This window comes from Somniosus microcephalus, chromosome 6 (genome assembly GCF_052327205.1).
Source record: "Somniosus microcephalus isolate GS21.2 chromosome 6, FLI_Smic_1.0, whole genome shotgun sequence".
In the NCBI taxonomy this organism is placed as follows: Eukaryota; Metazoa; Chordata; class Chondrichthyes; order Squaliformes; family Somniosidae; genus Somniosus; species Somniosus microcephalus.
In genome coordinates this window covers 29,732,791-29,754,467 of record NC_140992.1, presented here as the reverse complement: position 1 = coordinate 29,754,467, position 21,677 = coordinate 29,732,791, and the positions used below count along the sequence as shown (strand labels likewise).

The 21,677-nt window shown below is 44.0% G+C and overlaps 1 protein-coding gene across 2 annotated transcripts in view; it reads left to right on the top strand.

Annotated features, from left to right (window-relative positions):
* The first annotated feature begins 1,388 nt into the window (after positions 1–1,388).
* Positions 1,389–21,677, top strand: part of pid1 (phosphotyrosine interaction domain containing 1) — a 171,310-nt gene continuing 151,021 nt past the window's right edge. Inside the window, exon 1 of one of the 2 annotated variants that reach the window (XM_085989906.1) lies at positions 1,389–1,727. In XM_085989906.1, the coding sequence (XP_085846032.1) occupies positions 1,698–1,727 (30 nt within the window). In that variant the 5' untranslated portion in view covers positions 1,389–1,697. The remainder of the gene's footprint in view (positions 1,728–21,677) is intronic. The other variant, XM_085989905.1, reaches the window with a different exon arrangement.

Sequence of the window (21,677 nt, the reverse complement as noted above, 5' to 3'; positions counted from 1 at the left end):
CTGCTTGTCTCTGTCACATGCCCTCTGCTGGTCAGGCATAAGTAATCAATCAGGCAAACATGCTGGTAAGGCATCATAATCAAACCGGCAAATACCATCACTATTTGCTGATATCATTACAATAGGTAAGGTTAGTTTATGTCTACTTTTTAAAAAAAAATCATTTATGTTACAAATGTAATTTTTTCCTGTATATACTGGAAGTGAGTGAGGGAGCAAAAGAGCAAATAAAGACGTTTGAAAAGGTTGTCTAATTGGTTCCCTTTATGATAGATGCCGGCTCCAAATGGTTGGGTTTAAAAACATTGAGCGAGTTGAATTTGAGGTTTCCCGTTACTTACTCGACCAGTGAATGGAAATAGTTTTCAACTGATTCATATTTGATCAAAGTAATATTTCAGCCAATCAGTAGCATTAACAAACTAGTTATTTCATCCAATCACGACTTTTTACTCTGACTGACACTCTTGAGGTTTGAGACCCTAAGGTGTGATGACCAGTTTTGAAGATTGACATTCACTTTTGAGGTGTGATGCACGACAGATTTGTGCTTTCCGCGAGAATTTTATATAGAAATGTTTTTTTATAGCAATATTGATTTTTCTCCTTATTAAATAGAAATCCAGTTCTGCTGCCGTCCTGCGGTATGTCACTTTCAATATCGGTGGGCTGAGTGAACTGTCCTTGTACATTCTCTCAACCCGATCCATATTCTGAATACCAGTCCCAGACCATACTTTGTACACAGCTAGCGGCACCGGGACACTCTCGGTAGGCTCGCTGTCATGTCTAGCCTTTGTCCTGGCCCAGAGGGAGGGAGGTCGTCACTGAGCGGCATTGTGTTGCCAAAATCATTATTGTGTGCCTCTATTTACAAATCTAATAAAAAAAGATGTAAAAGTCGTTTTACCTGGCTCAGTGCGGACAAATAGGAAAAGCAAACTTAAAATATCCAAAAACTATCACAGTGGAATGGTCAACAGCCTTGATATCAGTAAAATTCATTTATGAAATCCGCTCCCCTTCCCCTCTTCACAAGGCTGTTTGGTTGAGATCCGAACCTTACCACATGGGTTATGGGGTAACCTTCCTCTACACCTCTACTGACCCGAACAGTTCAACAAGTCTGCTTCAAAATCAGTATTTGCTTGATTTTTGGGTGTTTCTTTACACTGAGTGTGTTCAATGTACACTACAGATTTATTATTATGTACTTTATGCACTGCGAGCTATAATGCCAGTGCACAATTTGTAAATGTTTAAATACAATTATAAAACGAGGGAGGCTACGACCTGAGAGCAGAGGCCACAAGCCGTGACTGTTTAATCTGTGTGTGTGTGTGTCTGCCCCCGGCTCCGTCAGCGACCTCCCCCTTCCCAGCGCCGTGCGAGCTACAAATGGGAATGAGGATCTGGCTGAGGGGGTTTTTCCGCCTCTGGATCTCCGCCTGCAGCAAGCAGCAGCAGTAGGGCGGCCAGAAGAGGAGGTGTGTGTGTGTGTGTGAGAGAGAGGGAGAAGATTCAGCGAGACGCCGATCCCAGCAGCCGGGCAGGCGGACCTGCTGCCCCTTCCACACAGTGCCAGCGGGAAGCAAGCGAGGGCTCTCCGGCCAGCACCAGGAGCCAGCCCAGCACAGAACCAGCCGGAGAACCGCACCAAGCCCACCCACTGCCACTGGCCCGCAGGCAGGGCCAACATGTGGCAGCCAGCAAGCGAGAGACTGCAGGTAAGAGCGAGTCCCCGTCTCCGCTCTATCGGTGCTCAGTGCCAGCGGCTGCACTCGGCTCGCCCAGCCCAGGGGCTGTCACTCCCCGGGGAGAGCTGCCCTTTATTCCCCAGACTGTCTGCAGCGATCTCTCCGCTTTGGCCATGATTATTTCTTTCTTTCTCTCTCTGAAGTGCACGGTGTTCAGACACTGCAATTGTTTCTACTAAAGGAAGGCGAGAGACAGAGGAAGCTCTAGCACTCTCACCTGTAAAGCAATATAACCGTTTTGCGCCCATTCCCAGATACAAATATCGTTTGTTTTTGGTCGATTTCACAACCAACTTCCCTGTCCTGTGTGGTAGTAAATCGTAGTTGTGTGTGGATCTGTATTATATGTAGAATAACTGCTGTACTGCGGAGACCCAGCAATCTGAATCTGCTGCATATTGGTAACAAGGTGAAGTCTGAAGACCGCGACACAGCATGGGCTTGTTAAAGAGCTGCTACATCAGAGGGGCTTCTGGGCAGAAATGTCAACACATTGTTGTGTACAGTCCAAAAGATGTTTTCAACGTTTAACTGGGATGGGCCAAGGAGGAAATAAGGCTCCTTGTGTAGTTGGGACCAGCTGAAAGTGTCATCTTTTCAAGGAACGATAGATCTGCATAGATGGGCAGACCTGATGTGTTGGAATTTGCTCCGACGCGCACTGAGAGCTCAAGGAACTGATGGTTAGCAAGGCTGTCCCAGATTTGCTCCTTCTCGCCGTCTTTTACCTCCACCCCGCCCCTTTTGTTATAAATTTGATGGGTAGCAAGACTTGTGTCAGTCACGCTGAACCAGAATTCAGAGTCCGCAGACTCTGGGAAATCACCAAGGAAACCAGGCACAGCCCATAAAGCGGCTCCTTATCCCTTTTCTCATTTTCGGTAGTTTCATTACTTGAAGCCAACAAAACAAGTGGTCCCTGTGTTGCTCGGCCAACGGTTAAACACGATCGCCATTACATTGGTCTAATTACTACAATAATATTGAATTTATTTCAGTAAATGTAAGGACCGAGTCCAGATTTCTGAATGGGGAATGGTGAGGATTCACTTCACAGACTTGTACAGTAAGGCAGTCTCATTTAATATCGACTCCCTGGCATTCTGTGTGAGGAAGGACATTATTGTTCTTGTGGCGGAGGGGGGGGGGGGGGGGTGAGGAGAGAGAGACAAAAGCAACGCTTGCCTGCGTCCCTGACGAAGGAAAATGGAATGAGGGGAATGCTGACTTGGAAGTTCTACAGTATCTAAAGAGATTAATTGTAATTTTCAAATGATAAAATTAAACTTAATAAAGCGTCTTTAATGACACATTATTGTATTGCTTAATAATACTGTACATAGCACAGTCAGCCATTGAGGATGTGATACTTTCAGGGTATTGCCTTGCATGCATATTGATATGTTGACAAAAAAATACAATGCATTGGTGTACCGACGTGCTGTGGTAAGATGTGGGTCTATACCTGCTATTCAGAAGTATCAATTTGAATCAGCTGGTATCACTCTTACTTATGTGTTCAAACCCCACACTGGGACTTAAACACATAACCTAGACTGACACTCCAGTGCAGTACTGAGGGAGTTCTCCATGTCGGGAGAGCCATCTTTCCGATGAGGCGTTAAACCAAGAAACTGTCTACCTATTCTGGTGGGTTAAACTTGAATCGCACAGTACTATTGGAAGAGCAGGAAGTTCGCCGCATGTTCTGGCCGACATTCCTTCCTCAGCTGACACCACAGAAAATAATATTGACTGCTCATTCAACTTATTGCTGTTTACAGGATTTTGATGGGCACAAAAAGGCTTCCACATTTGTCCACATAATAAGCACTGCACTTTGAGATAATTTATTGTATTGGATGTTCTTGAGAGATTTGCTAAGGTGATACATAAATGAAAGTCTTTTTATTCCCTATGGGGTGAGTACTTGAACTGGGTGGAGCTGCCCAGCATGGACCAGTTGGGACGAATGTTTCTGTTCTGTACATTCTATGCAATTCTATCTAAAGGAGACTCTGAGACTTCCCTAGTCTACTGAAAGTGGGGATAAATTAGAGGACAAGGTGACCTAAATATTCATAGCTTGCCCCTTAGGTTAAAATAAAAATGATCTTTTGTTCTGAGACCTTCATTGGCAAGAATTGGGAAATGTAAATTATCCCCATGTAGATGATTGGAATTTATGGATTAATGGTTGGCTTGATATGTGCCATTGATGTAAATCTTGATAAAAATAATGTAAAATAAAGTTCAACACATGTTTACAATCTGCTTGGACCACACTATTGAAAAACTGGAGAGGTGGCCCAGCGAGGTTGTTTCAAAAATTGGCTTGGCTATCCTTGGTGCAATGGTTTTGGTCATCGGTTAATGACGTTCAAGATACTGTAGGATTGCACAATACCAAATGTTACAGGTCACTTTAGACAGTCATGTTTCAAGTACAAGAGGTCATATTTACAAATTAAGAACAACAAAAGAAAATAGCAGTGCAGGAGGAACTTTTTAACGAAAAGGCTGGTAAGTATGTGGAACAGCATGGGTGGTGGAACAAGAAACCTTAATGGCTCGGATTTTGTGGTGGGTAATGACGGCAAACTGCTTCGCGCTGACCGCAAAATACAGGCCATTGTGTTTCAAGAAGGAGTTAGACAGGATCTTGCCAACAAATGGGATTCAGGATTATTAGCAATGTACCAAGGGAATACTGTGGATAGGTGGGCTGGACGGACAGAAGCTTTTCTCCTGCCTGAAACTGTTATTATAGGCTGGATTTTCCGGGGGGTCAGTGGGCGGGATCTGTGGCTGGTTGGGTGGGAAAGAGTTTTTTTTGACAGTGTGTCTTTCCCAATGTCGGGTCTGTCAGCTGAGCAGACACAACAGGCAGCGGCAGGCGACCCAATTAAACTGATTATAATGTCATTAACAGATCATTAACAGGCTTTTTAACTTACCTTTTCACTTTAACTTCATGGCCATGGGAACCACACTGTTCGGGGACCATGTCTGTGAACCTGAGGCGGGAGTTCAGTGAACATTGCTCCAGCTGATTACTTGATAGCTTCAAATGTACAGTAAAAGCTCCCACCTGACAGATCATCATATGCCTCAGCCACAACCTGTTTCTCAGTCCATTTCCAGTACAGATTCTGCAGGCTTTCTACTTTCCACTCTCCATTCACTCTTACCTCATTGGAGGAACTCTCTCACCATTGACAGAATGCTTCTGTCATCTCTACTTCACCTGCCATCTCTACTTCACCTGTCATCTATTCCATCAACATGGGTGCCCTTTATACTGTCTCACCTTGGTCCTCCGAATCCAACCATGATCAGCCCCAATACCAGCAGCACCAGGCACACCAGCAGCACCAACAACACCAACCTTCTCCGCAATCACCTGATGCTGCACAGGACAGAGGGCATCACCACCCGACTACATTGCTGCCAGGGATGGCCTCACCATGGCCAGATTTACTTCACTTGACGCTGTACATCCTGGCTGCCACATGATGTGCCAAGTTGGCACCACTCCACACCAACACCATAAAGCATCCCTACAATGTCCAAGCTATTCCTTTCACACTCATCACCATTGTGGGAGGTGCTACCGTTATGTCTCAGCATTCACTGCAACTCACTAAGCCACTTCCAAAGGTGCACACAAATCTGTCCAAGAATGGAAGGTGTTGAAAATAAAGGTTTCAATGTTTGACAGCACATTAACAGAAATTTTACATGAACATTGTATAAAACACCCAAGTGGCTACCCTTGTGTGTTGTTAGTTGGTATGATGGCACTAGGACGAGGGTGAGTGTGAGGGGTGGCTAGTGAGATGGGGATGTGATAATGTAGATAGAGAGGGATGGGTGGACATGCAAGGCATGAGTAAGGATGTGTAGGAGTAGGGTAAGGAAGGCAGAGTGATGGGGATGTGATGAGAGGCACAGCAGGATGAAGGTGAGTGTGGCTTTGTACTAACGTTTCGTGATCTAATGAGATAATTGAAATGTTTGCACCACTGCACCCAGGTCCTCCTGATGACATCCCTGCTTGTGTCCTCCTCTGTAATATGCAACCAGGCTGTGTTGGTCTCCTCGGGAGATCTCTTCTGCCCATCGGAAGGGAAGAGGACCTCCCTGCACGCTCTGACTCCCTCCATAAGCATATACAAAGACATGTGTATTGTTTGCCCTTTTCTTTGTGTGCCTATTTGGAATGAGCACTAGGGAAGCTCCATGTGCGCAGGAATTCTTAAACAGCCTTTGGATGGGCTTTTCAGTGCAGTGTTTTTATGAGACTTTTTTTCCATGATTCTGAAAATGTTATGAAAATATTAAGTTTCAGAAAAAATGTTGGCAGCAATTTTTGCTCACCCTTTGAGATAAGTTTTCCTATAAAGCACCTCAATTTCATGGTAAAGGTGGTACAAAATAAAAGAAGGCTTGTTAGGGAGATCAACTGATCCCACACCATTTTTACACCCTTACCTTACGTAGGGCAATTGTCTTAGCTTGTCCCAGGTCACTAGGACAAAACTTTTATCATCTGCAGCAAGGACATCTGCAACAAATTTGCAATATAGAGCTGGCACTGCCAGTAGTTGGCAAGATCGCCACAGCCCTCAATTGTTATGTCTATGGCACAATCCCATCTAGGTACTATACTGGCCACATATGCATCAGAAAGGTGGCTGATGTATTGGTCAGCACAGTCAACACTTTTATCTCCTATCCCACTGAACAGTATGATATGCACATCCAATGTTGCTACATTGACGCATTTACCAAAGTGCAGGACATCAGTAATTGCTGTCAAGTGTCCAACCAGAACCCTTGGAAAATCTGAGTGTGGCAACACCTTTATTGTACAATGTATTGTTGAGGTATGGGTATGCATGAGCTACAATGAAAGAGCTGTAAGGTTGTGTGCAGGCTTGGCATGGACGAGCTGTAAATGTGGAACTGGTTGAGAGAAGAAAAAAGAAAGACTTGCATTTATGTAGCATCTTTCAAGGTTTCAGAACGTCCCAAAGGGGCTTTACAGCCAATTAAGTACTATTTTGAAGTAATTGTAATTTTGAACTGTTGTAATGTAGGAAATGCAGCAGCCAATTTGCACTCAGCAAGGACCCACAAACAGCAATGTGATAATGATCAGATAATCTGTTATTTAGTGATGTTGATTTAGGGATAAATATTGGCTAGAACACCAGGGATAGCACCCCTGCTCTTCTTCAAAATAGTGCCATGGGATCTTTTACGTCCACCTGAGAGCAGAGACAGGGCCTCGGTTTAACATCTCATCTGAAAGACAGCACCTCTGACAGTGTAGCCACTCCCTCAGTGCTGCACTGGAATATTAGCCTAAATTTTTTGTGCTCAAGTCTCCAGAACAGGACTTGAACCCATGTACCATTCTGACTCAGAGGCAAGAAGTAGCTTCCAACTTAGCTACAGCTGACAATTGAGAGGTCACATTTTGCAGCATCTACCTGATACATAGTGCTGTTGGTTTGACGTACCTTGCCTGATCTTTTAACGTATATCATCTTCACCCACATCTGTTTTCGGGTACTGTAGATGGTGTTCATTCTGGCTGGCAGCTCCTGCCAAGCATGGTGCATTTCTGTCCTCCAAGGAGGGTTATCTAGCATGCCGATTAAGCAGCAGAACATCCATTTTACCATCCATTCAAATCAGGGTTAGGGACAACACCGCTCAGCCATTTGCTCACAGACTCTGTTATGTGCCTCCACATTGCGTTGTCTGACCTCCTGACCTCAACCGCCAGTTATTGCTCCCCCCCCCCACTTCCTCCCCACCATTTCTGGTTTATGCAAAGGCTGAAATCTGTTGCCTCCATTTTGAGCCTTGAAAAAGGCTTGAAAATTTCTCCCCTATCTGCAGCCACTGCCTTTCATTATTAGCGGCAGCTCCTTAAGGACTGCATGCTGCTGATTCAGCAGACCTCCTTTACTAACGCATTCCATACAGTTATATGTTGGACATTTGCCTTCAGGGTGATGGACGGACTGATGCAGATCAGCTTACAATGTGTCAGCCACCTTGACGTTCTGGATGGCTACGTTCAGTGCCAAGTACCAAGCTTACTCATCATCACCTGCTTAATCCAATTCCCCATGAGCGGTTTGGCAAGGAGACTTACCCATTATGAGACTGACTCCCCCAGGGTTTTGAGTGATAAGTTGGTTTAGACCAAAGCAATCCCTCCCTTGCAACTATTTCCCAATTTGTCACAATTCTACCTCACAGTTTGGTAGGAGATTTTGCGCATTGGCCAAAGTGCAGTTGAGATACTTCAAAATAAATTTTTGAAAATATAATTATTTTTTGCCCTTCAGGCAGCGTCACTGGACTCGCAACAATACAGGAGGCTCTGCAGCAGTTCTCCTCCTTCCCTCCACTCCATTCTAGATAGATCTAGCAGGTTTCATGCTGGATCATAGGTCATATGCATCTGTTTATATAAATGCCAAACTAGACACTAAATGGCAGGAATGTGTTAGTGCTTATTGTTTATCCTGCATACTGGTAAAAAAATAAAGAAACACACATTCCAGACTTCAATTTCAGTCAGTACCAGTCATTGTACTAATCATGACCTGATGACTAAAAGGCTGGAAGCAATCTCGCCAAAGTATTTAAATGTTGAAGATGGGAAGAATATTAATAGCCAGTTGACCCTTGTAGTTCTCCCTGTGCTACCATTCCAAATAAATAATTCCTTTTGCAGTGTCAGTTGTGGCTCAGTGGGCAGCACTCTCTAGGTGGGAGGGGCTAGGAGTGAGCCAGGTGTGACTGGTTGTCTAATTACAGCTGGGTGTTGGAGGGAGTTTTGTAAAAAGTTGGTAGAGGGTTTTGTTTTCAGGTTTTAGGGCCTTTTTGGCCCACAAAAAACAGCCAGATGGCTGCTGAGGGGTCCGGAGTGCCGGGCCCCTCAGAGAACAATATTCCCAAGAGGAATTTTATTCGGGAAGAAACTGTGGTGGGAAGGGGAAAAAAAAGGCCCAAAGATTTGGGCCGGGACCTCAGGAGGTTTGGTAAAGAAAATACGGTGGTGGTGCAATGTGAAGATAAGAAGATTCGAGCCTGGGATATAATTCAGGCAGTTCATGAGGACTGTGGTGAGGGAAGCTGTTTTGCCTGCTGACCAAAACCAAATGTGGGAATTGAGGTGACGGTCAGTGGCTGTGAGGAGGTGGAAAAACTGCTGCTCAGTCTGAAAGTTGGGGAGAAATTCTTGGAGGTGACTCTGCTATATTCAGAGGAGGTGATGGTTTCATTTTTGAACTTGCCTGTGTACATCGAGGACAAAGTGCTGAGCAAAAAGTTGGAGTCGTGGGACATTAAAATCTGTTCTGAAATAAAGAGGAGGTACTATCCAGGAACACGGGTAGCAGACGGAACCCGGTATGTAAAGGTGCGGTTCCCAGAGGGGGTAAGGTCTTTGCCGTACAGTATGAAGTTCGAGACACTGGAAGGAGTGCAGTACTTTCGTGTGCTGCACGATAACCAAGTAAAGGTGTGTTACTATTGTCTGGGACATGACCATCTCATAAGAAACTGTCCTGATTTGTATTGTTACAACTGCGGTGAGTCAGGACATATCGCGTGGAGCTGCAAGGCGGAGAGCTGTGTGGTGTGCCGTAAAGGCCCCACCCGCTGTGAGTGTGTGGCAGACGGGAGCGAAATGAGTGATGAGGAGATGGGAGAAGGAGTGGGAGAGGAGTGTGGAACGGCCGGAGGTGCGGTGCAGTCGGAGGACACAGCCGGTAAAATGAAGGAAAAAGGAGCACAGGAAGAGGCTGAGGATGGCGGAGTGGAGATCGAGATGGAGATGGCGGAAAACACGGCGAGGGCTGTGGAGGGGAACAAAGACAGCAGCGGGCAGCGAGGGTCGAGTGCAGACTCGAGCCTTAGTGCAGTTTGGCTCCCCCTGGGGAGTCTGGTGTCTGCGGGGGGAGAGGAGGCAGGAGCGGGGTGTGTGGTGGAAGTGAGTGCTCCGGGGAGAGGCGGGGAGTCGGATATTTTGGTGAGCGGGAGGGGGCATGGCGGGGAGAGGGTGCAAGAGGCAGGAGCCTTAAAGGGACAGCAGGTTGGGATCGGCGAAATAGAGCCGTCAGAAGGGAACAATTTAGGTGCGCCATTGTCCCATGGAGCGAAGGAACAAGGTGCAAGGGTCAGAGGTGGAGACGTGTGTAATGATATCAGCAAATAGTGATGGTATTTGCCTGTTTGATTATGATGCCGTACCAGCATATTTGCCTGTTTGATTATTTATGCCTTACCAGCAGAGGGCATGTGAGAGAGGCAGAGTTTAGTTTTAGTTTCGTTTTAGATGGATCTCCAAGATGGTGTCTCCTGTAATGCTGTTAACTTAGTTGAACAAACTTTAGATTAAAAGACATTCTCTTTCATGAATGTGTCATCATTGAACCCACATAGAAATCAATACATGGTGTCAGAAGTGATTGAAAGAGATGAAGAGGAAAAATCTGAAGTTAAATCAGTTCTCCACATATTAGCAAGCCAAAAGAGAACATCGTTACTTACCATTGGAGAATAGCTAATGAAGTGAAAAAATGGAAGGTTCAGTTGACAGGTAATGTGGCTGAAAATTGGAGAAGGTTCAAACAGCGTTTGGAGTTGTATTTATCAGCAATCGGAGCTGACGAGAAAAGTGATAAAATGAAAGCGTCAGCGTTCTTACATGTCGTGGGTGATGAAGCGCCGGAGGTGTATAATAACTTCACATTCGCTGCTGATGGAGACAAAATGAAGCTGGATAAAATAATGGAACAGTTTGAGGCCTACTGCATACCTAAACGTAATGTGATGTTCCAGAGGCACAGATTTTTCACATGTGTACAGAAAACGGGAGAGACTATTGATCAGTATGTGACTGAACTGAGAAACCGAAGCAAAACATGTGAATTTGGGGGACTGACAGACTCGCTGATAAAAGACAGACTGGTGTGTGGTATTCCAGATAATGGTCTAAGGGAAAGACTGCTAAGAGAGCAAAATCTAGACCTGGGAAAAGCAATAGCACTGTGTAGGGCTACAGAGGCTGTGAAGTCGCATGCAAAGGAGCTGTTCAGTGACAGTAGCTGCAACGTGGATGCAGTGAGAAATAACGGACACAAACCATTTAACAAAAAGAGCGCCAATGTGAAAAAAGAGGCGTGGCCAGCGAACAAAAATGAAAGGGACAATCGAAAGTCATGTAGTCGATGCGGTACACAGCATCCACCAAAAAAGTGTCCAGCATATGGTAAAACATGCAATAGTTGCAACAAAAACAACCATTATGCCCGTTGCTGTAAGAACCAAGCGCAACAAAGCAAGGTCCATGCAATAGATGAAAGCGAGATAGAGGAGGTCTATGTGGATGTTGTGTCTGAAAACAAAAAAGAAAAAAGAGACTGGATGTTGACACTAAAAGTGAATGACATACACATTCCATTTAAATTGGATACTGGAGCACAAGTTAATGTGATATCAGAGACTGATTTTAAGAAAATTAGACCCAGACCAAAGATACATGGAATAAAAGGGAAAGTGACAGGATACTCAGGTACTGATATACCAGTGAAAGGAAGATGCATTGTCAAAGTAACACACAAGGACAGAGAGCACACGCTAGCATTAATCGTGGTGCCAAAGGATGTGCAAGCCATACTAGGTTTAAAAGCCTGTGAGAGACTGAACCTGGTAAAGAGAGTCCTCGTTGTGGAAAGCGAAGGAGAGACAGTCTATGATGAACTCATGAAAGAGTACAACGACCTATTTAAGGGTCTAGGCTGCCTTCCAGGAGAACACACGATCAGAGTAGATAAAAATATGCCAACGGTCATACATCCATGCAGAAAAGTTCCGTTTGCTCTTCAAAAGCAACTGAAGGCAGAGTTGGACAGGATGGAAAGCCTGAATGTGATTCAGAAGATAGATGAGCCAACTGAGTGGGTGAGTTCCCTTGTCGTTGTGGACAAAAAGAATGGAAAGCTCAGAATTTGCCTGGATCCAAGAGATCTAAACAGAGCAATAAAGAGAGAGCACTTCAAGCTTCCTACACGTGAGGAAATCATGTCACAGTTTGCAAATGCAAAGTATTTCAGCAAGTTAGATGCATCATCAGGATTTTGGCAGATGAAATTGGATGAGGCAAGTTCAAGACTGTGCATGTTCAACAGTCCATTTGGCAGATACAGATTCCCAAGGTTACCATTTGGCATTGCCTCAGCTCCTGAAGTGTATCACAAAACTATCCATATGATCTATGAGCATCTGGAGGGAGTTGATACATCAATGGATGACATCATAGTATGGGGAACCACGAGAACTGAGCATGACGAGAGACTGAAAAAAGTGCTGGAAGCAACAAGGAAAACAAACCTGAAGCTGAATAGAGAGAAATGCCAGCTCGGGGTGACAGAACTGACATTTGTGGGAGATATCCTTAGCAGTGAGGGCATCAGACCAGATCCCAGAAAGGTGTCCGCCATTGAGAATATGCCAAAGCCACAATGCAAAAAGGACGTGCAGAGGTTTAATGGAATGATCAACTACATGGGTAAATTCATATCCAACCTCTCAGAAAAGATGGCGCCACTGAGAAGACTAACTGAAAAGAACATAGAATGGGAATGGAATCATGAGCATGAGAAGTCATGGAGCGATCTAAAGAAACTGCTCACAGAGGAACCAGTTCTGAGGTTTTATGACCCAGCGAGACCCATCAAGATATCATCAGATGCATCACAGAGTGGGCTCGGTGCTGTTCTTCTGCAAAAATATGACTACTGGCAACCTATTGCATATGCATCGCGCTCAATGACAGACGCGGAGACGCGATATGCTCAAATAGAAAAGGAGCTGCTCAGTATCACATACGCCTGTGAAAGATTTCACCAGTTTGTGTCAGGACAAGCAATCAGTGTAGAGACTGACCATAAGCCCTTGATTGCATTGTTCCAAAAGCCACTAAATGGATGTCCGCTTAGAATACAAAGAATGATGATCAGGCTGCAACGCTATACACTGAATGTTGCGTACACACCGGGTAAGCTGATGTATACAGCAGACACGTTGTCCAGAGCTGTTGACCCATGGAGGACATCTGGGAATCGAAAAGTGTAAGAAAAGAGCACGAGAGGTGATGTACTGGCCACGAATCAACCAAGATGTGACAAATGAGGTGTCAAACTGCACAATATGCCTGAAATATCAAGCAAGCAATCCTGCAGAACCACTAAAGCCACACCCGGCGCCAGACAGACCTTACCAGAAGGTAGGCGCTGACCTATTCGTATGTCAAGGGAAGGACTATCTTGTAGTCACAGACTATTACTCCCTGTATCCAGAGGTTTGTAGACTGTACACCACCACTGCAGATGCTGTGATAACATGTATGAAAGCCATATTCTCCAGGCAAAAGACAGTGGAACTGACTTCTACCAGAGCATGCTTGTATACCGCACAACGCCGCTCGAGTGTGGTATGTCACCAGCCCAACTCCTTATGGGACGTCGGCTAAGGTCAAACCTACCCATCCTGGAGAACCTCCTGAAAACAAAAGAGGGGGAGAAAGTGAGGAAGTTCAAAGAACAACAGAAAGAAAAGCAAAAGTACTACTATGACAGAGGAACACAAAACCTACCTGAACTCCACACTGGTGACCAAGTAAGGTTCAAAGACAAAACAAACATATGGACTCAGAAGGGAACTGTCCTGAGTGAAGTTCAACCAAGATCATACACCATTCAGACAGATGAGGGTGCTGTTCTGCGAAGAAATCGTCGAGATCTTCTCATGGGACCAGCCACAGCAGGTCAAAAGACTGATACTGTTGGACAACCTGATCACACAGCTGAGAAACCATCATCTGAGGCAACAACTCAGATTCAAGGACAATCAATCAGAAAATCCTCAAGACACGTGAAGCCTCCTGAGAGACTCATTGAACAAATTTAAGGACTCTTGTTATAGAAGGAAGTAATGTTATCTTATTCTCTCTTCAAGTTCTAGTGTATTTACATATTTCATGTGAACACAAAACAAGGTTAAAAAACCTTGATCGTGATAATGATAATGTAAGTTCATTAAGTGTTACAGTTAAAATGCAGATTAATACAAAGAAAACATGTTGTTAGATAAAAGTAAAATACTTTTGTTTTAAGAAAGGGAGATGTAATGATATCAGCAAATAGTGATGGTATTTGCCTGTTTGATTATGATGCCTTACCAGCATATTTGCCTGTTTGATTATTTATGCCTTACCAGCAGAGGGCATGTGAGAGAGGCAGAGTTTAGTTTTAGTTTCGTTTTAGATGGATCTCTAAGATGGTGTCTCCTGTAATGCTGTTAACTTAGTTGAACAAACTTTAGATTAAAAGACATTCTCTTTCATGAATGTGTCGTCATTGAACCCACATAGGAATCAATACAACGTGGTCGAAGGGGGCAGCACAGTGGGAGAAACTGCGATAGCAGGAAGACTCTCTATGAGAGATGAAGTATCTGACGGGGAGCAGGATTATGTATCTGACGGGGAGCAGGCACAGGGGGTTGCAGAAGAGCTTGAGTGTGAGGAATTAGAGGGGGACAGAGACATGGAAGTCGGGGATGGGGTGGCATCATGTGGAAAGGGAAAGGTTAGTGAGGGGCAGAAGGAGGGAGAAAGGGCAGCTCCTGGGTCCAAACTTAAGGCAAGGAAGAGGCTGAAACAGCGGGGTGGGGTCAAACAGGAGGTGAAAAAGAGCCGGAGGCTGCAGGAAAAAGCAACAGCTGCCCGAAAAGTTGAGAAGGAGCATGAGAGGAGGGAAGAGCCAGAGATTAAATGATGGGGAGATTATTGGGCATACTTCCCTTCTTTGGAGCCATGATTACATTGGTCTCGATTAATGTGAATGGACTGAGGGGTGAGAAGAAATTGCAGCAGTTGTTGCAGGGTTTTAAAGGCACGGACTTGTTGTGTCTGCAAGAAACCTTTTGGGATGAGGATATTCTAGAAAGAGTTCAGAAGGTTTGGAAGGGAGAGGTGTTTGCAAGTTGTGCAAACAATAACCGTAGAAGGGTGGCTGTTTTGGTGAGTCCATCCATAGAAGAGAACATTGCCTTGGTGGACAAGGACACTGAGGGGAGATTTTTACGGCTAAGGGTAAAATTGGAGGGATTTAATTGTGATCTCTTTAATATCTATGCACCGAACGACCATTGCAAGCGTCGCGAGTTTTTTCGGGGGCTATTCACTGAAGTGGCAGAGGTGGAAAATCCTTGTATAGTGGGAGATTTTAATGTATTTTTATCTTGGATGGACATTTCAGCCCAGATGACCTTTAAAGATGATAACTCCTGAGGGATGATTGTAAAAATGATGGCAAATTTAAATTTGAGAGACTTATGGAGGGACCGGAACCCCATAAAAAGGGAGTTCTCCAGAGCAGGTTGGGTGGGTGATGTTTTAAAACAGAGCCGAATAGATTTTGTGTTAATGCGGGAAGGGTTAAGTTCGGAGGTGATGGAGATTTATTATAAAAAAGTATTTTTTAGTGATCACTCGGCTTTGGTTCTTAGAATTAGGAACAGCAGAGTTAAGATCGGTTCAGGGGTGTGGATTTTAAACAATCAATACCTGAAAGAAAGTGCTTATAAAGAAGGGATTATAAATATAATAAAGAATGCTCGGAAGGAACTTTTGTTCTTGAAAGAAAGAAGAGTTTGGTGGGACAATTTCAAATATGAGGTAAAAGTTTTTTCGGTACGTTATGGGAAAAAGAGGGCGGCAGCTAACCGGCATCGAGAAGAGAATATAAACAAAAGGTTTACGGATGTCTGTAAGTAAAGCAGTTGACGGAGGGGATAAGGGAGCTGAGACTAAGTTCCGGGTGCTAAAGGAAGAGTGGGAATTATTGCAAGCTGAAAAATGCAAGGGGGCCATTCTCCGTGCAAAGGCTAGAGATGCATTGGAGGGCGAAAGATGCACTAGATATTTTCTGGAGCAAGAGAAGCTGCGACAGAGATTATCGTTAATTGAAGAGTTGAAGGTTGGGGAGAAGATCATTCATGAAAGTGAGGAGATTTTGGAGGCGGCTAGCAGCTTTTATCAAGAGCTATATACAAAAGAAGACATTTCCAATTTGGAGATGGAGAAGGCTACTGCTTTTATTGAAAAGGGTTTAAAGGAGGATGAGAGAAGCATGTGTGATAAAGAAGTAGGATTAGCGGAAATAAAAATAGCAATAAGTGGAATGAAGGGGGGGAAAAGCCCAGGGTCCGATGGACTAAGTGTAGAATTTTATAAGGAATTTTTTGAGATTTTAAGTCCATTGCTCTTAGAAGTTTTTAATGAAATTATTATTGAGGGAAGCCTGGCCCCATCTATGAGGAGAGGTATCATAAGCTTAGCTTATATAAAAATAAAGGGGATAGACGGGATCTGAAGAATTGGAGGCCCATCACACTATTAAATGTGGATTATAAGATCTTGGTGAGGGTTATGGCAAATCGTTTGAAGGAGGTGTTACCGGAGATAGTTTGGCCCTTTCAGTCCTATGGAGTCATAGGCCGGGACATCGCAGACGCTGTGGTCTCAATCCGAGATGCGACAGAGCTCATGGAAGACAGTGGGAGGGAGGCTTATATGTATTAAAGATAAATCAAGAGAAAGCCTTTGATAGAGTCTCGCATGAGTTTTTATTGAAGGTTTTGGAAGCATTTGGTTTCAAGGAAAATTTTATTCAGTGGATAAAGATTTTTTATTCAAACATATTTAGCTGTGTTAAATGTAATAGTTTTTTTATCTAAGTATTTTCCAATACAGAGATCAGTGAGACAGGGTTGTCCTCTGTCGCCATTCTTGTACACATTGGTAACAGAACCATTAGGTTACATGATGCGAAAGAAACAAGGTGTAGTTGGGATTGTGGTATCCAGTTCTGGGCTGGTGTCGGTGATACACCAATATGCAGATGACACAACCTTAACATTGAGAAATGGGGAGTCAGTGAGGAAAGCTATGGAGGTAGTGGAGGAATATTGTAGAGCTTCAGGTGCCAGAGTGATTTATAGTAAGTCCCAATGCCTGGTTGCAGGGAGGGGTAGGGGAGAATGGTTGGGGGTATGTCCCTTTAAGGTGGTGGAGGTTTTGGAAGTTCTGGGGGTGCATATGGGGTGCAAGAAAGATAGGGAAGAAGTGGATCGATTAAATTGGGAACCGAAGGTTATGAAAATTAAAAAGATTTTGGGAAGGTGGGAAAGAAGGTGGTTGAAAGTGCAAGGAAGAGCGACAGTGGTGTCTGCTCTCCTGCTATCTAAGCTATGGTACTTATTGACGGTGGAGGATATTCCTGAGTGGGCAGAAAAGTCCATCCGAGAGGCTTGTGTGAGGTTTTTATGGGAAGGGAAACCAGCCTTGGTGGCTTACAATACCATCATTGGACGGAGAAATCAGGGAGGACTCAATTTCCCAGATATTGATTTGAAGAAAAAATCCTTTAGAATCAAATGGGTGAAGAGATTTCTTCAGAAGTCAAATACAAGTTTTTGGAAGAGTTGTTTTGAGCATTTTTTTAAACAAAGTGGGATAGGAGGGCAGGAGATATTGTATATGGAATACAATAATATGTTTTTGAAATCGATTAAACTTCTCCCTAGGTTTTATAAGGGGGCTGTAGAGACTTGGGCTCAATTTTTAAAAAGTGTGCAGTTTATGCCCAAGGAGGCTGAGGAATTTTTAGAACAGCCCTTATAGGTGGGTCAACATCGAAGGAGAGGTTTTATTTAATCAAGCTTTTATAAAAGCTGGGATTATATCTGTGAAAGATATATTATACGAGGTGATTCCAGGTTGGTTGCCGGAAGTGATAGTGAGGGACATGGTGTGGGAGGAGGATCAGGAGGTAGAAGGAAAAGCAATAGGAATCATGTATGAGAAGATTGTGAGGGCAATGCCACAGGATTGGATGGAAGAAATAAATGCGGAAATCTCCAAAGGAAGTAAAATGCGTCCTGCTTTTCCAAGCTTTGTACTGGAGAAAGGGGGAGAGTTGGTCCAATTTGACAACTGTAATACTCGAGATTTCTATGAGGTATTCAGAGAATGGAGATTCAAGACACCTGCTGGTCAGGCATTTTGGCAGAGTATATACCCACAGCTGGACTTCAACAGGATTTGGAAGGGAGTGTGGGTGAATTTTAAATGCCCAGAATGGATTGAACTGGACTTCAAATTGGCTCATAACTGGATTTTTAGCATGACGGTCTTGTGCAAGATTGGACGAGTGGAGGCGGCAACTTGCCCAATGTGTGGGACACAGGATGAGACTCTGTCCCATTTACTGGTGTTATGTCCGCAGTTAAATGACTTTAAGTACTATGTTCAACAGTTGTGTGAAGCTTTTTTGCTGGGTGGGGACCGAAGAGCGAGAATGGGAATTCCGTGGGACTCAATTTTGAGATGGGGATTGCAGAAGAGTCTGCCAGAGTCTAGCGGAGCGGCAATTAATTTAATGTTCAGTTTGGCTAGATTCGTGATTGTGCAAAGAAGGAATGCTCTTTTTTAAGGGGAGGAGAATCAATCTAAAAGAGTATTTTAAATATAAGCTAAAAGATCATTATAAGGCTCTGTGGATGTTTTATTCAGAAAGGAATTTAAGGACAGTATTTTACAACCAATTTTTAAAGTACAATCGATTAATATATGTTGCAGGTGACAAATTAAACTTCAGGTTTTGATGTTAAAAGGTGGTGGCGGAATGGCTGTGCAGAGCGGTGGAATTGATTTGTATCATACAATGTAATGATCACGATGTTGTAAATGTTCTTAATGTTCAATAAAGTATAATATTTTTAAAAAGTTGGTAGCACCCTCGCCTCTGAGGCAGAAGGTTATGGGTTCAAGTCCCACTCCAGAGACTTGAGTGCAATAAATCTAGGCTGACACTCCAGTACAGTACTGAGGGAGTGCTGTGCTGTCAGAGGTGCTGTCTTTCAGATGAGATGTTAAACTGAGGTCCTGTCTGCTATCTCAGGTGGGCATAAAAAAAATCTCATGGTGTAATTTCAAAGGAAAAACAAGGGAATTATTCCCAATGTCCTCCCTCAATCAACTATAGCAAAAGCAGATTATCTGGTTATTATCACTTTGCTGATTGTGGGAGCTTGCTGTGTGCAAATTGGCTGCTGTATTTCCTACATTACAACAATAACTACACTTTAAAATAGTACTTCATTGGCTATAAAGCGCTTTGGGATGTCTGGTGGTTGTGAAGGCTGCTATATAAATGCAAGTCTTTTGCTTTTTGTAACATTTTTTTCTTTACGTATCTCTGCACCGCACTCTGGCCCCGAATTTCCTTGTCTTTTCTGGCAGTATATATTCAGGGTGGGATGGATTTGGGGCCGGGGCCCAGTTCTGCCAGGTCCTTGCCCTGTTATGCAGCTGTGCACATTTCTGCCAGAAGTGGGAACAGGCACTTCTCGAGTCCACCCCTTTCTGTACAAATGTCATAAAAAGAGGCGGGACTGGCAGGATGGCATCATCTGACAAAATTCCCACCAGTTCCACCTCAGTTGCCCCTCTGCTATTTACGCCTGCACAAAGCAGGTGTACTTATGTACCATGGGGGCCTGATCCTGGCAAATAGAGTCACTTGCAATTTAAAAGTCCAGTTTCCCTATGGCAAATTCAAAACACTGGCCATTTGAAATACTTTTAAAGATCTTTCCCCAACATTGCCAACCCACTTATGTTGCAGCAAAGTGCCACAATGAAATCTCTCCCTTCCCAACTGAAGTGGGCTCCCCAGTTGCAACAAAGATGGTGCAGGTGCCCACTGCATAATATTAATGGCCCTGACAAGGGGGATTCAGATGGGTTAATGACACAAGTGGCCGGAGGTCCTACCCACCAGAATTAGCAGTGGATCGGATTCGGGAACCAAGGAAATTTGGGGCCCCATCTTCCAGTAACAGAAGTTTTTCAAAGTAATCCATTGGTTGTAAAGTGCTTTGGGACGTCCTGAGGATGTGAAAGGCGCTATATAAATGCAACTTCTCTCTTTCTGTAGCAAACTAAGAGGAAAGTAAGTTTGTAACCAAAATCTCAGTCATATTTGAATGCTGGGAGGTGTAACTTTTGACCAAAAATGTTTCAATGATTGGTTCTTCCGTCTCTAAAAAACAAAAGAACTTGCACCTACCTATATATAACACTTTTCATGTCCTCAGGATGCCGCAAAGCACGTCACAGCCAATGAGGCACTTTTGAAGTGTAGTCACTTGTAATGTAGGTAAACATATCAGTCAATTTGCAGACAGCAAGCTCCCACAAACAGCAATGAGATAAATGACCTGATAATCTATTTTAGTTGTGCTGGTTGAGAGATAACTATTGGCCAGGACACCAGAAGATCACTCCTGCTCATAGTGTCATGGGATCATTTATATCCACCTGTGAAGATGGACAGGGCTTCAGTTTAACGTCTCATCTGAAAGACTCCCTCAGTCAGGAGTATTACCCTAGATAATGTGCTTAGGTCCGGGAGTGGGACTTGAATCCATTACCTTCTGACTCAGAGGCAAGAGTGCCACTGACATGCTATCATGCTGAGCTTCCATAAACACTAAGTTGCTAGCTACAGAAAACGGCAAATGTGCAGAACGTCCTTTGAATGGAAAATCTTCACCCTGCCATACGGCGGTTATTTTTAATTATCTTTCTTTTCAGTGATTTTGATAGTCAAGGATTTCCCCCATAGAGTACAGAGAACATCCAACTCTTTCATAAGAAAGTGAAATAGACATACTGGGAATCCAAAGGAAATCTTTCCTGTTCATAACAAGTGAAATAGACATGCTGGAATGATATCAAATGAAGGGATTTCCCTATAGAGTACTCTCATCACGTGACCTATGAGTGTAACTGATCTGTTCTAGGCCAATGAGGATAACTGTGCGGATTGATTTTAAAAACAAGCAAAAAAAGACCACTACTGATTGGACTGGTCTCTACCAATTTATACTCTGATCAAAGGAGGTCACAAATCATCAAAGACTCTGGAGGGTTCATCTGCGTCACATCCTTATCAATGGGATAAATGTCATCTGGGCTTCACAGAAGAGGCCTCCAACTATTGATGTTTCAGGAAATAACAAGATCATTTCTGAAATAATTACAGGGAGCATGTGGAGAAACCCTGTATTGAAAATACTTTCACAGAGAGTTGCATAGAAAATTAGTGCCTTCCTTAAACCAAACATTAACCTCGTGCAGCAGTAAGTGTAAGACATGAATGGGATCCTTCAGTTCAGCTATTACCATATTGCTCAAGGCAAAACTGTAAACAGAAAATACTGGACTTGATACATGATGCAATTCCAAATTGAGCAAAGATCAAGATTGTATTTAATAGTAATCTACCCATGGTTATTCCTTACAAAAAGAAAATACCTCAGATGCTGGAAATCTGAAATAAAAACAGAAAATGCTGGAGAAACTCAGAAGGTCAGGCAGCATCTGTGAAGAGAGAAACGGAGTTAACGGGCAGGATTTTCATTGGGCCGTGGAGGCGGGATTGGAGGCGTGTGGGGGGTTAAAATCCCGAAATCGGGGGTCACGAACCCAACCCGCACCCAACCTGCCTCCATGCCAGCTTCAAAGGAGGTGGGTACCCGACCCACACTGGGACCCGCCTCCCTGAGGCGGGAAGGGGATTAGTGCCAATTAACTGCCTGTTAACAGGTAGTTAATGGGCAGTTTTTAGCCTAATCCCTATTTTTAATGTTGAAGTGTGGGATTCCCGACCGCTCCAAACCACGCCAAGTTAGAGGAGGCGGACCGTCGGGGTGAAGGGCTTGGAGGGGTCGAGATGTCCGGTGTTCAGGTGAGTGATG